The sequence below is a fragment of the Sapajus apella genome, unplaced genomic scaffold (genome assembly GCF_009761245.1).
Source record: "Sapajus apella isolate SASKATOON/1434 unplaced genomic scaffold, GSC_monkey_1.0 scaffold137, whole genome shotgun sequence".
Taxonomy (NCBI): domain Eukaryota; kingdom Metazoa; phylum Chordata; class Mammalia; order Primates; family Cebidae; genus Sapajus; species Sapajus apella.
The window spans coordinates 779,241-791,747 of NW_022437077.1; the positions used below are offsets into that span (position 1 = coordinate 779,241).

Genomic DNA, 12,507 nt, shown 5'->3' on the forward strand with positions numbered 1-12,507 from the left:
GTACACGAGTTTGCTGCTGCTCTTCTGCCTCGTGTACTTAGTTCTCTGCAGACCTGGTGGCTGGCCCCACATCCTGGAGGGGTACATGGTCTGGGAGGGGTGTTAGGCCCTCTGAGGGTTCTGGCCACAGGTATTCCATTCAATCGCTGTGTGACTATGAGAATGTCACTTCCCCTATCCAGGCCACAGGACATTCCCGTGGGGCCTGAGAGTGACCCAGGCAGCATGTCCTTATAAGGGAAAATAGCTGTGTCCTCTACTGCTCCAACCCACAGAGTAGGAGCCTGGGGTACTCGGGAGCGGTCTGCTGGGGTTGATGGGGAACAGAGATGCTGGAGAGGTGTCTGCATTCCAGGTAGGAACTGGCTTTCCTGAGAGCAGATCTGCAGGACAATAACTGCAGAGGGTGTGCACAGGGAATTTACAGTATTGAGCATCTACTATTTGCAGTACCAGCTGCACCACAAAGTAATCACGAGGTCTGTGAATTATCCCCTCCACAGCAGCAGAGCCCAGTGCTAACTGGTATACCCTGAAGCCAGCCTGCTGGTTCGAAATCATGGCGGTACCATTAATAGCTGAGTGGCGTGGCTGGCGACGTAGCGCTCTGAGTCTCAGTTTTCTGGGCTGTAGAATGAAAATAACATCCTTACCATAAAGGGATATTCAAAGCAAGGGCTCAGTGAATTTGAAGAGAAATTCCTCAGAAGCGTGACTAATACATAGTAAGTGCTCAATAAATGTTAACTGTTGTTTTCATTAATCTTTTTTTTTTTTTTTTTTTTTTAGGCAAGGTCTTGCTCCAAACCCAGGCTGGAATGCAGTGGCACGATCTCAGCTCACTGCAACCTCTGCCTCCCAGGTTCAAGTGACTCTCCTGCCTCAGCCTCCCGAGTTTTTGGGATTACAGGCATGAACCATTACAACTGGCTCATTTTTGTATTTTTAGTAGAGACGGGGGTTTCACCATGATGGTCAGGCTGGTCTCGAACTCCTGACCTCAGGTGATCTGCCTGCCTCAGCCTCCCAAAGTGCTGGGATTATAGGTGTGAGCCACTGTGCCCAACCTTATTAGCCTTTCTTTAAGAGGAGAAAACAGACAGAGAGAGATGAGGTCACCTGCTCAAGGTCTCATAGGTAGGGAGGGACAGAGCTGAGATTTGAAGCCAGGCCCAAGTCAGGCTAAAGACAGGAAGGGAGCCGGGGAAGGAGACCAGAGCCACTGCTCCCAGCACTTGGCAGGGGTCTGACTGTCTCCTATGAGTCCCAGGAGAAGGGATCAGGCTCCCCTTGGGGCACACAACTCTGGAGTGGGAGGGAAAGGGGAGCTGTATGGTTTCTCTGCGCTTCAGTTTCCTAGTCTGTAAAATGGGACTAATTCTACCTTCCTGGATCAGAGACACTGCTTGGAAAAGGCTGTCTTTCTCTCTTCCCACACCTTCCACCCGCTCCTGCTTGTGGGCAGACAATGAGGCATTTTGCCCAACCCTCTGGGAGGTGGACCTCAAAAAGGGCGGGACAAGGCACCCAGGAGAGCTTCATTAAAGAGTGGAAAAGCAGAAGTGACAGGTCCCAAGTCCCGGCGATTCCCCTACTTCCTCTCCACCTGCCACAGCTGCCAGAGACCGCCCGCCTGAAACCACTGCCATTCAGGCAGCATGCCAGGCCACCCAGGAGAAGCTGAGCACCTTGTCAAGACCAGGTAGGCCTGGGGACTTTAGACACTGAGGGATACAGGTGAGAGAACAGTCAGCTGTCAGGGGTGAAGGATATGAACCGAAATCTTCAGCTCTGCAATTCCCTGGCTGTGTGACTTCAGGCAAATCCTCACCTCTCTGAGCCTCAGTTCCCCATCCGTGAAATGGAAGTAATAATGACATCTACGAGACTGTTGCCAGAGTGGAATGAGAAAATGCATGCTTAGAACTTGGCACCTGCTTGGCTCAGAGTAAGCACTCACCAAACAGCAGCTGGTTTCCTTGCCATTTACAATACCCAGTGCGGGGCTTGTCTTCCAATACGACTTAGGACTGGCTTTCAATCCTTAAACTTGTGTTTATTATAAGCCATTATTCCGAAAGTCACTGTGTTCCAAATGTTAGTTATGTAGTAGAAGGGCGGGGGTGGGTGGGTGTTAGTCCCAAATTCAAAAGGCTTCGGGAGCTGGGAAGGGGGTGCACCTGTGGGAGGCCACCTGGGTTTGCAGATAGACCTGCTGATTGATTAGCGGGAGCAGTCTACGGGTTGCTCCCCTGTCAAAGGGGGTTAATGAATACTCAGCTCCATCTACTTGTTACAAAGCTGAGAGCTCTAACCTAGATCTTCTCATCTCTCAAGAAAAGCTGGAAATTCAGATTTTAATGTGAAACTTTCTTATTTCCAAATGAGGCAGTTTATAGACACACACACACACACACACACACACACACACAGAGAGACACACACACAGCCACAATAAAGTGCATGTGTATATGATTCAGCTTTAGGGCTTCAAGACTGTGGCTTCCACTCCAGCCCCACAGGCCTCACTGCATCTCAGCTTCCCACTGTTCTAGTCCTCCCAGCTTCCTGTTTCCTGATGGTCAGAGCACAGGACCTTTGCACATGCTGTTCCTTCTGTCAGGGATGTCCAACTCCCTTCTCCACCTATAAACTGATACTTGTCCTTCCACCCCCAGCTGGAATGTCGCCTCTTCCAGGAAGCCTTCCTGATTGCCCAGTAAAACAGACTCACTCTCCATCTACCCCACCCCAGTCCAGCCCCAGGCATATCATCCTCATAATTCTTTTTTAATGAACTTAAACTCTAATGATCTATTTAAGTCCCCTCAATTAGACTGTGAACTCCTTTCGTGGGACCAGGACTTAATTCATCTTAGTCATCTTGATCAGCTGTCAGCACAGAGCCTAGCACAGAGGAGACTTGAGTAAACATTTAATTGTTGGTGTAAGTATCATCAGGGTAACACGTGGTGCAGTTTTAAAGGATCCTTCTTCTGTGCCAGACCCTGTGTAAAGTGCTTTACATACATTACTTCATTTTATTGTTCCAGGAGCCCTGTGACAGAGGTTTCTGCATTAGTCAGGACTCATTTGGTTGCAAGTGACAGATTGATCTCATATTGCCTTGAGAAAAACAGACATTTTCTAGTGTGTGGTCCAGCATAGATTTGGGCTTCAGGCATGCCTGAATCCAAGGACTCCAGCAAGGCCACTGGACCTCTCTCTCTGTTTCTTAGCACTGTTTTCCTTGTGTTGCCTTCATCCCAGGCTGACTCACACTACAAGGTAGTCCCCAAGGCTCAAGGCATCCCTCCTGCCAGCTTAGCTCTCAAGGCGACAAAGAGCAGGTTTTTTTCAGTCATTGCAGCAAAGCCCGGAGGCAAGCTCTCTTAGCCCAACTCCGCTCTGGTGCAATCCCTGTACCAGTCACTGTGGCCAGGGGAGCAGAGGTACTCGGATCAACTAGACCCGGTCACATGCGTATCCTTGGAGCTGACGATGGTGGAGCAAGTCAGCGGCTTTGCCTGTAACCAACACAGCGATAGCCTCCCGACCACCTTCCCTGCCCATCATAACCATATTGACATAGGACCTTGCTGCCTGCTCTCACTTAAGATAGTGCATGATCTCTAACTCCAAGTGGGCCTCGGTGTTGCCCATATGTCCTTGCCCTAGTTCGTTTGTTCTCCCACTTTCCCGGACAAACGTCTTGTACTTTCTCCTTCCTCTTCAAGCACCCCTCACCTCCTCCAACATCTTACCTTCTCTGCTGACCTTGCTTCCTGCCAGCCTGAGCAAACAGAAGCAATCGATCATGCTACTGTCAGTGAATATTTTTGGAGTGCCCAATACATGGCAGACACTATGGTAGGCACTTGGGACATATCAGTGATCAAAAGGGACAAAGTCCCTGCCCCAGTGGAGTTGACTCTAGTGGTAGATGATAGCTGATGTGATGCCTACCCTGTGCCAGAAACGAAGCGACCCTAGGAGGTGCATACTCTCATTGCACGATTTTACAGATGAGATGGCTGAGGCACAGAGAGGTTATGATATGTACCCAAGGTCACAAAGCTGGCAAGTGATGGAGCAGGAATTGGAGCCCAGGCAGTCCAGAGGTCACACCCTTAGCATCACTCTCTTCTGTGTATATCAGAGGATACTTTGCACAACTGCACACACGTTGCCTGTTCACTCACCATCATCTGTACCTATTTCCTCTGCTTTCTCACATGCTATTAAGGATGAATGACCCCTGCTCCATTCTAAGACTGTCTCACCCTCTGCCCCCACCCCTACAGATGTCACTCCAGGGAGTCTCCCCTTTGTCAATGTGTCCCCTCTCAATGAGATCTTCCATCTGTAAACATGCTACAGATTTCCTCACTTTATGTGAATTCTTGTGGTCCAATTTCCTATAGCTACCAGCCACTGCTTTATCTCTCTGCTCTTTGACTGCAGAAATTACTGGAAAGAGTTGTCTATATTCGTGTCTCCCATTCATCTCCTTCCAGTCTCTCCTGGACTCGAAAAGTTAGGTTTTTGGCCCAAAAAGCAAGCAAACTGTCCCTGCCAAGGTCAGCAGTGATCTCTAAGTGGCTAAAAGGCATTGCTCAGTCCTCATTTTTCTTGACCTTTGGCTGCATTTGACGTATTTGATCACTCGCTTCTCTTGAAACATTTTGTTTCCTTGGCTTCCCAAGTATCGCATTGGTTTCTAGTCTCCTTTGCTGGATTGCCTCGAGGCGTGCCCTTGGATGTCTTTCCTCCCCAGCGACATATTCTCTTCAGGAATCTCATTATGCACCATAGCTTCAGGTAGGGATATAAAGTTGGGAGCCAACTATAAATCAATGACTCCCAACTTTATAACTCCAGCCTGTCCTCCTATCTGAATTCCTGACTTCTCATTCCAACCACGTTCTCAAAAGCTTCACGGAATGGCTCAACTGTATCTCAAATTTACGAATTCTGAAGTGAATTCCTCCTCTTTCCCCCTCCACTCAAAACTGTTTTGACCACAGAGTTCTCCTCTCCGGAAATGACACCTAAGTGCTTCCAGTTGCTCAGACACAAAAGCTCCTCGTCACCCTTGACTCCCCTCTTTCTCTCACACCTGACAGCCAATCAGCCTCTGCAAATCTTATTGACTCTGCTAACAAAATGTTTTCAGAGTCTAAGCTTTCCTTACTATGTCTCGCCCATCTCTCCTATTATAGTACAAGCCCCAGGAAGGTGAGGACTTGTGTTTGTTTCACTTCTGTTTCTCCAGTGGTTAGCACAAAGTTGTTGCTTAATAAGTATTTGTTGAGTTAATAAACATAAGAATGATAGACTATAAAAATTCCTCAGAGGCCGGGCGCGGTGGCTCAAGCCTGTAATCCCAGCACTTTGGGAGGCCGAGGCGGGTGGATCACGAGGTCAAGAGATCGAGACCATCCTGGTCAACATGGTGAAACCCCGTCTCTACTAAAAATACAAAAAATTAGCTGGGCATGGTGGCGCGTGCCTGTAATCCCAGCTACTCAGGAGGCTGAGGCAGGAGAATTGCCTGAACCCAGGAGGCGGAGGTTGCGGTGAGCCGAGATCACGCCATTGCACTCCAGCCTGGGTAACAAAAGCGAAATTCCGTCCCAAAGAAAAAAAAAAAAAATTCCTCAGAGGCCAACTAGTCCACCTTTCTCACCCCTAAATTATAGAGGAGACCCAGAAGTCCAGAAAGTAATAGAAGGTGCAGAATCATACAGCAAGCCACCAAGACTATGAATTCAAGTGGAATTGTTTCTCTTTTTCTCTCTCCTCTTATTCATTCTCTCTCTTTCCTCTGTGCTTCTCACTTCATGACTCTTTCGTTCTCTTGGACCAGTTGCTTTCACAAAACTGTAATTATGGACTCAAGCAGGACAGACATTCAACCTCGCATCCTCAGGAACTGCATGGGAGTTGGGCTTTTCCCTGACAGTTCCAGTGAGTATAATCCTGGGGAAGGTTCTGATTGGTTCAGCTTGTGTCACGTGGGTATAGAGTGAGTTACTCTGATGGGTCCACCTGGGTAACTAAAAGGGTGGAGTAGGCCAGGCGTGGTGGCTCACACCTGTAATCCCAGCACTTTGGGAGGCCAAGGCAGGCAGATCACGAGATCAGGAGTTCGAGACCAGTCTGACCAACATGGTGAAGCCCTGTCTCTAATGAAAATATAAAAATTAGCCAGGCATGGTGGCACGTGCCTGTAATCCCAGCTACATAAGAGGCTGAGGCAGAAGAATCACTTGTATCCAGGAGGCGGAGGCTGCAGTGAGCTGAGATCGTGCCACTGCACCCCAGCCTAGGCGACAGAGCAAGACTCCAACTCAAAAAAAAAAAAAAGTGTGGAGTCTGTTGTCAGAACCAAGTGATGGGTTTGTGGTGCAGGGACAGTGGACAGACACCTACCCACCTCCTGATAGCAACCCACCCCTCAATTTCTTTGTGTGCAGGTGGAGGTCCTGGTGCTTGGGGCTCTGGAAGGCCCTTGCCCCACTGCAGGCTGCCTGGGATGCCTTCTCCCAGCCTGTTCCAGCCAGCTGTGGCCAGCTGCTGACCCAGCTCCTCCTGTGTGCTTCCCTGGCTGCCGCTGCTGCAGGTCTGGCTTATCACTGGCTGGTGACCTCTCTGCTTTATCCTCCTGGACCTTCAGCCAAGGTGGCCGCTGTCTGTGGCCTCCTGGTCTTCCTGGGCTTGGGCCTGGTGCCCCCAGTCCGCTGCCTGTTTGCACTCAGCATGCCCACCCTGGGCACAGAGCAAGGCCGCCAGCTGCTCCTCTCCTATAGCACTGCCACCCTGGCCATTGCTGTGGTGCCCAATGTCCTGGCCAACGTGGGTGCAGCCGGGCAGGTGCTGAGGTGTGTCACCGAGGGCTCCCTGGAGAGTCTGCTCAACACCACTCACCAGCTGCATGCAGCGTCCAGGGCTCTGGGCCCCGCAGGTCAGGTGGGCAGCCGGGGCCTGACATTTGAGGCCCAGGGCAATGGCTCTGCCTTCTACCTTCACATGCTCAGGGTCACTCAGCAGGTCCTGGAGGATTTCTCTGGCCTGGAGTCCCTGGCCCGGGCAGCAGCACTAGGTACCCAGCGAGTGGTCACAGGGCTGTTTATGCTGGGCCTCCTGGTGGAGTCGGCCCGGTACCTCCATTGCTACCTGACGGACCTGCAGTTTGACAATATCTACGCCACACATCAGCTGACCCAGCGGTTGGCACAGGCCCAGGCCACACACCTTGTGTCCCCTCCGCCCACCTGGCTGCTCCAGGCAGCTCGGCTGAGGCTGTCACAGGAGGAGCTGTTGAGTTGTCTTCTAAGGCTGGGGCTGCTTGGCCTGCTGCTGGTGGCCACAGCTGTGGCGGTGGCCACAGACCATGTGGCCTTCCTCCTGGCACAGGCGACCGTGGACTGGGCTCAGAAGTTGCCAACCATGCCCATCACACTCTCCGTCAAGTATGATGTAAGTGTGATGATGGGAAGAGGGAACAGAGTCTTTGCCTTAAGGGAAGGGGGGGGTCTGTTAAACCCTTGACTTCTTGTGATTAAATTGGACTTGCCTCCAAGAAATAGCCCTTGAATTAGCCATGGGGCCCCATGCCATGGGCAGAGGGACACATCAGATACCCACAACAGCCCTAGGAAGTGGGTTCTATTTTCAATCCCTATTGCAGGTGAGGATGTTGAAACACAGACACCTTAAAATAACTTGCCCCCAAGGTCACTCTTCACAAGTGGCAGCATATTCTAGCCTCATCTTCCTCATTTGTACAAGTTGGATCAATCCTCCTAACCCTACGAGGCTATTGTGTGGCTTACAATGTCATATTGTCTTAAAGTACCCAGTAAGCTCTGCGCCACATCAGAGATATTTAATAAAGAGCCACTGTTATTAATAGCTCGCATCTGCCTATATCAGACTAAAGGAGGGCTTTGAAATGGCCTTGATCAGGAGACAGCCAACTACAGCCTTCAGGATGAATCCAATGGCTTCTGGGTTTTGTAAAGATTTTTTAGAACACAGCCATGGCATTTGTTGATGTGTTGTCTGTGGCTGCCCTACAAAGGTGAAGTTGAGTAATTGCAACAGAGACTGTATGGGCTGCAAAGCCTGAAATATTTACTATTTTAATAGTGATATAAAAAATGTTTACTATCGACTTATAATTGGATGTATTACTAACAGATCAAGAGTTGTGTTTTTTCGATCCTTTCTTTTGCCACAGATCTTTTTATTTTTTATTTCTAGCAGTGAGATCTCACACAAAAGTCCATTGCATAAACCATATCAAAGTGTCAGACTCTGAGCTAATAATATTAACAGTTTATATTTATCAAGTACTTATTACATACTAAGAAAGTGTTTTTCAAACTGCACAAAATCAATTTAATCAATTTATGGAGTCATAGACGCTTTTTAATGAAATAGAATAGACTGGAAAATTATAAGGCTATATTGCAGGCAATATGGGAGTGTATGATTTTGTGAATATTTTCTTCAATTACAATAAAATCTGTGCTTTGAGGATGTTGTAAAATGCATTTCTTTTCTTTTCTTTTTTGAGACAAGGTTTCACTCTGTTGCTCAGGCCAGAATGCAGTGGTGTAATGGAGGAATCACAGCTCACTGTAACCTTGACCTCCTGGGCTCAAATGAGCCTCCCACTTCACCTACCTCTGCCTTCCAAGTAGTTGCGATTACAGGCACACATCACCACCACCCAGTTCATTTCTAATTTTTTTTTTGGAGACGGGGTCTCACTATGCTGCCCAGGCTACTCTCAAACTGCTGGGCTCAAGCACTTCTGCCACCTCAGCCTCCCAAAGTGTTGGAATTACAGGCATGAGCCACCATGCCTGGCCTGTAAAATGCATTTCTTACCATAGGTCACAGTAAAGAAATGTGTCAGGCAATGTTCTAAGTATGTTCCCTGATTTACTGCTTTTCCACCAAATCCAAGATGTCATCAATTGCAAGTCACACCATTATTTTATGTATCCTTAGGGCAGAAAATCTACCAATTCAATCTTGCAATGCTTTCTTATCACGTAGAATTTTAATTGTATTTGTATGAAATAGTTCACTTATTATTTAACATAGGTTTATTTTGTCATATCTTTCTTGTGTATACATAAAAAGAAAAATAGGGGGCTAGGCATGGTAGCTCATGCCTGTAATCCCAGCACTTTTTGGTCAGGAGTTCAAGACCAGCTTCACCAACATGGTGAAACCCCATCTCTACTGAAAATACAAAAATTAGCTGGGCGTGGTGGTGCATGTCTGTAATCCCAGCTACTCAGCAGGCTGAAGTGAGAGAATCATTTGAACCTGGGAAGTGAAGCTTGCAGTGAGCTAAGATTGCTTCACTGCACTCCAACCTGGGTGAGCAAGACTCCATCAAGAAAGAAAGCAAGAAAACAGGAGAGAGAGAGAGAGACAGAGAGACAGAGACAGAGACAGAGACAGAAAAGGAGGGAGGGAGGGAAGGAAGGAGGGAGGGAGGGAGGGAGGAGGGAAGGAAGGAAGGAAGGAAGGAAGGAAGGAAGGAAGGAAGGAAGGAAGGAAGGAAGGAAGGAAGGAAGAAGGGAAGGAAGGGAAGGGGAAGGGAAGGGAAGTAATCTGATGGTTTTCCTAAAACATTCAAGCCAACTTTTCTCAATGACTCTGGCCAAGGAGTCAATCTCTGAGGCTTTTCCTCCAATGTTATTCTCTGTGCTTTCCAGAGCCTCAGTGATGCTCTGCCATTGTTTCCAGCATTTTCTTGCAAGCTGTGGGCTCCCACTCTGCAATTTTGAGGGCCCCCACTCAGATCCTCTAGGAAGGCATAAATTGGCCAGGCCCACTCATTGCTTTGATGTTATTTCATCTTTTCTGAAAGCTTTGGGAGTTTCTCCTACGTTCAGTTGAACCATTTGGGGTGTGGCAGGCTATCCCTCTACCCCTGGGTTAGAGCAGAATCCAGCCCAGTTCGGTTCCAAAGCTCAAATGGTGAACTTCCTTCTTCCCTGGCTCTCTAGATACCATTCTTCCTCACCTGGACGTATCCATGGAAACTGCAGGACCCAATGCTTACAAGCAGGACACAGGGGCCCACCTTGGCTGAGATTGACTCCTGGGTCAGCAACATGCAACTCATGTGTGGCTTTGGGCTTCACATCTCTTTTTTGTCTGAGATGGAGTCTTGCTATGCTGCCCAGTCTGGAGTGCAGTGATTCGATCTCACTGCAACCTCCCCTCCTGGCCTCAAGCTATTCCCATGCCTCAGCCTCTGGAGAAGCTGGGATTATAGGCACATGCCACCACACCCAGCTAATTTTTTGTATTTTTAGTAGAGATGGGGTTTCACCATGTTAGCCAAGCTGGTCTCAAACTCCTGACCTCAAGTGATGCACTCACCTCAGCCTCCCAAAGTCCTGGGATTATAGGCATGAGCCACCGTGCCCGGCCACTTCCTATCTTTGAAATTAGGCTCCTCTTGGGCTTGACCCATAGAATTCTGTATATTGGATGGAATAGAACATCTAAAGTATTCACTAAGGACTCAGCAAAGAGCAAACATCCGTAAACAATTTGTTTTCTCTAAAATACTCTGCTCAAAGATGCTAACGATAGTAATATTTGCATGGTGATTTTTATTTGGCAAAAGTACCTGTTTCAGACTCCTAGTCTCATTGGGTCCTCCTCAAACCCTGGGAAACAGAAGTTATTTCTGTACCCGTTTTGCAGATGAAGGCAGGGAAACCTGGACCAGCCTCCTCTAGACGTGGGGAGTGCCCAGAGGGGTCCTCAGTTGACGCTGCCTTTTTCTCCTTTCCCAAGGTGGCATACACTGTCCTGGGCTTCATCCCTTTCCTCTTCAACCAGCCACCTCCGGAGAACCCCTTTCTCTCTGTCCACAGCTCCTACCAGTGGGAGCTCCGCCTCACCTCTGCCCGCTGCCCACTGCTACCCGCCCGGCGTCCCCGAATGGCTGCCCCACTGGCCTCAGGGGCCCTGCAGCTCCTGGCAGCCTCCATGGTGCTCCTAGAGGCCTATGCCCGCCGCCTGCGGCACGCCATCGCTGCTTCCTTCTTCACAGCCCAGGAGGCGAGGAGGATCCGCCACCTGCACGCCCGGCTCCAGCGAAGACACAACAGGCACCAAGGCCACCAGCTGTCCCTGGGGGCTCCTTCCTGTGCCCCACACACAGACCTGCCTGCAAGCCTCCAGCATGGATAGACCACAGGCTGGCTGCCTTGAAGAACCGAGAGCAGTGAGGAAGAGGGGAAAGAGCTTTGGAGTTGCACAGACCTGAGTGGCACCCTTGGCCCTTGTGTCGCCTCCCTGTGTGACCTTTGGTAGGTCACTTCCCCTCTCTAAGCCTCAGTTTCTTCATCTGCGTAACAATCTCGTATTTACCATTGATGCGACCTACTTTCTACACAGGGGTGTGGTCAGGATCGAAGGAGATACTGGGCGTGACAGGCCTGGATGACAGGTGACGAACCATGCAAAGATGAAGTCAAAGAAGTGCAGAGACAGCCCATGTTTCCTCCAGGCTCATCTCACCTGCACCAACTGCTCTACCTGTTAGATGGAGACCTCACATCATGAATTCCTCTAAATGTTCCTGGAACTTACATGCTTCGAAATCCTCTAAGCTCATTGACAGTAACCCAGAGTTTTAATTACATAAATAAATGTATTTATTAAATCTTAGATTATGTTATTCCTCTGCTTCAAATTTCTTCAGGGTCTTTCCATTGCCAAGATTAGATGGCCAAATTAAAATATAGCACATTCAGTTCAACTTGGATTTCAGATAAACAACAAATACTTGTTTAGTTAAAAAATGTAATGTAACAGAGTTTAACTGAGCAAAGAACGTAGCCCCCAGAGCCAGAATAGGTTCAGAGCAACTTGGGGAGGGAGGTGCAACATGGTCAGATAATATTTATGGACAGAAAAAGGAAAGATGTACAGAAAACACATGTGAGGTACAGAAACAGCTGGATCGGTTGCAGCTTGGCATTTGCCTTATTCACACACAATTTGAACAGTTGGCCACCTTTGCTTAATTGGAAACTCAGTGATCGGTACAAGAGTAAGTTACACTCTGTTTACACATCCAGGTAGGTTACAGTTCACTATGTATGGAGAAACCTTTAGGACAAACTTTTTTTTTTTTTTTTTTTTTTAATGGAGTCTCGCTCTGTCGCCAGGCTGGCGTGCAGTGGCGCGATCTTGGCTCACTGCAACCTCTGCCTCCCAAGTTCAAGTGATTTTCCTGCCTCAGCCTCCTGAGTAGCTGGTACTACAGGCATATGTCACCATGCCTAGCTGAGTTTTGTATTTTTAGTAGAGACAGGGTTTCACCATGTTGGCCAAGATGGTCTCGATCTCTTGACCTCATAATCCGCCCACATCAGCCTCCAAAAGTACTGGGATTATAGGTGTGAGCCACCGTGTCAAGGAAGGACAAACTTAAAATATGTAAGGAGTTAGCCT

The 12,507-nt window shown here is 48.7% G+C and overlaps 1 protein-coding gene across 1 annotated transcript; it reads left to right on the top strand.

Annotated features, from left to right (window-relative positions):
- The first annotated feature begins 1,658 nt into the window (after window positions 1-1,658).
- OCSTAMP (osteoclast stimulatory transmembrane protein) lies at window positions 1,659-11,671 on the top strand. The gene is given in 6 exon segments (XM_032263623.1): window positions 1,659-1,702; window positions 6,480-7,482; window positions 10,840-11,194; window positions 11,197-11,258; window positions 11,260-11,331; window positions 11,333-11,671. Coding segments are annotated over 6 exon segments (1,698 nt in total). The 3' UTR covers window positions 11,495-11,671.
- The last annotated feature ends 836 nt before the right edge of the window (window positions 11,672-12,507 follow it).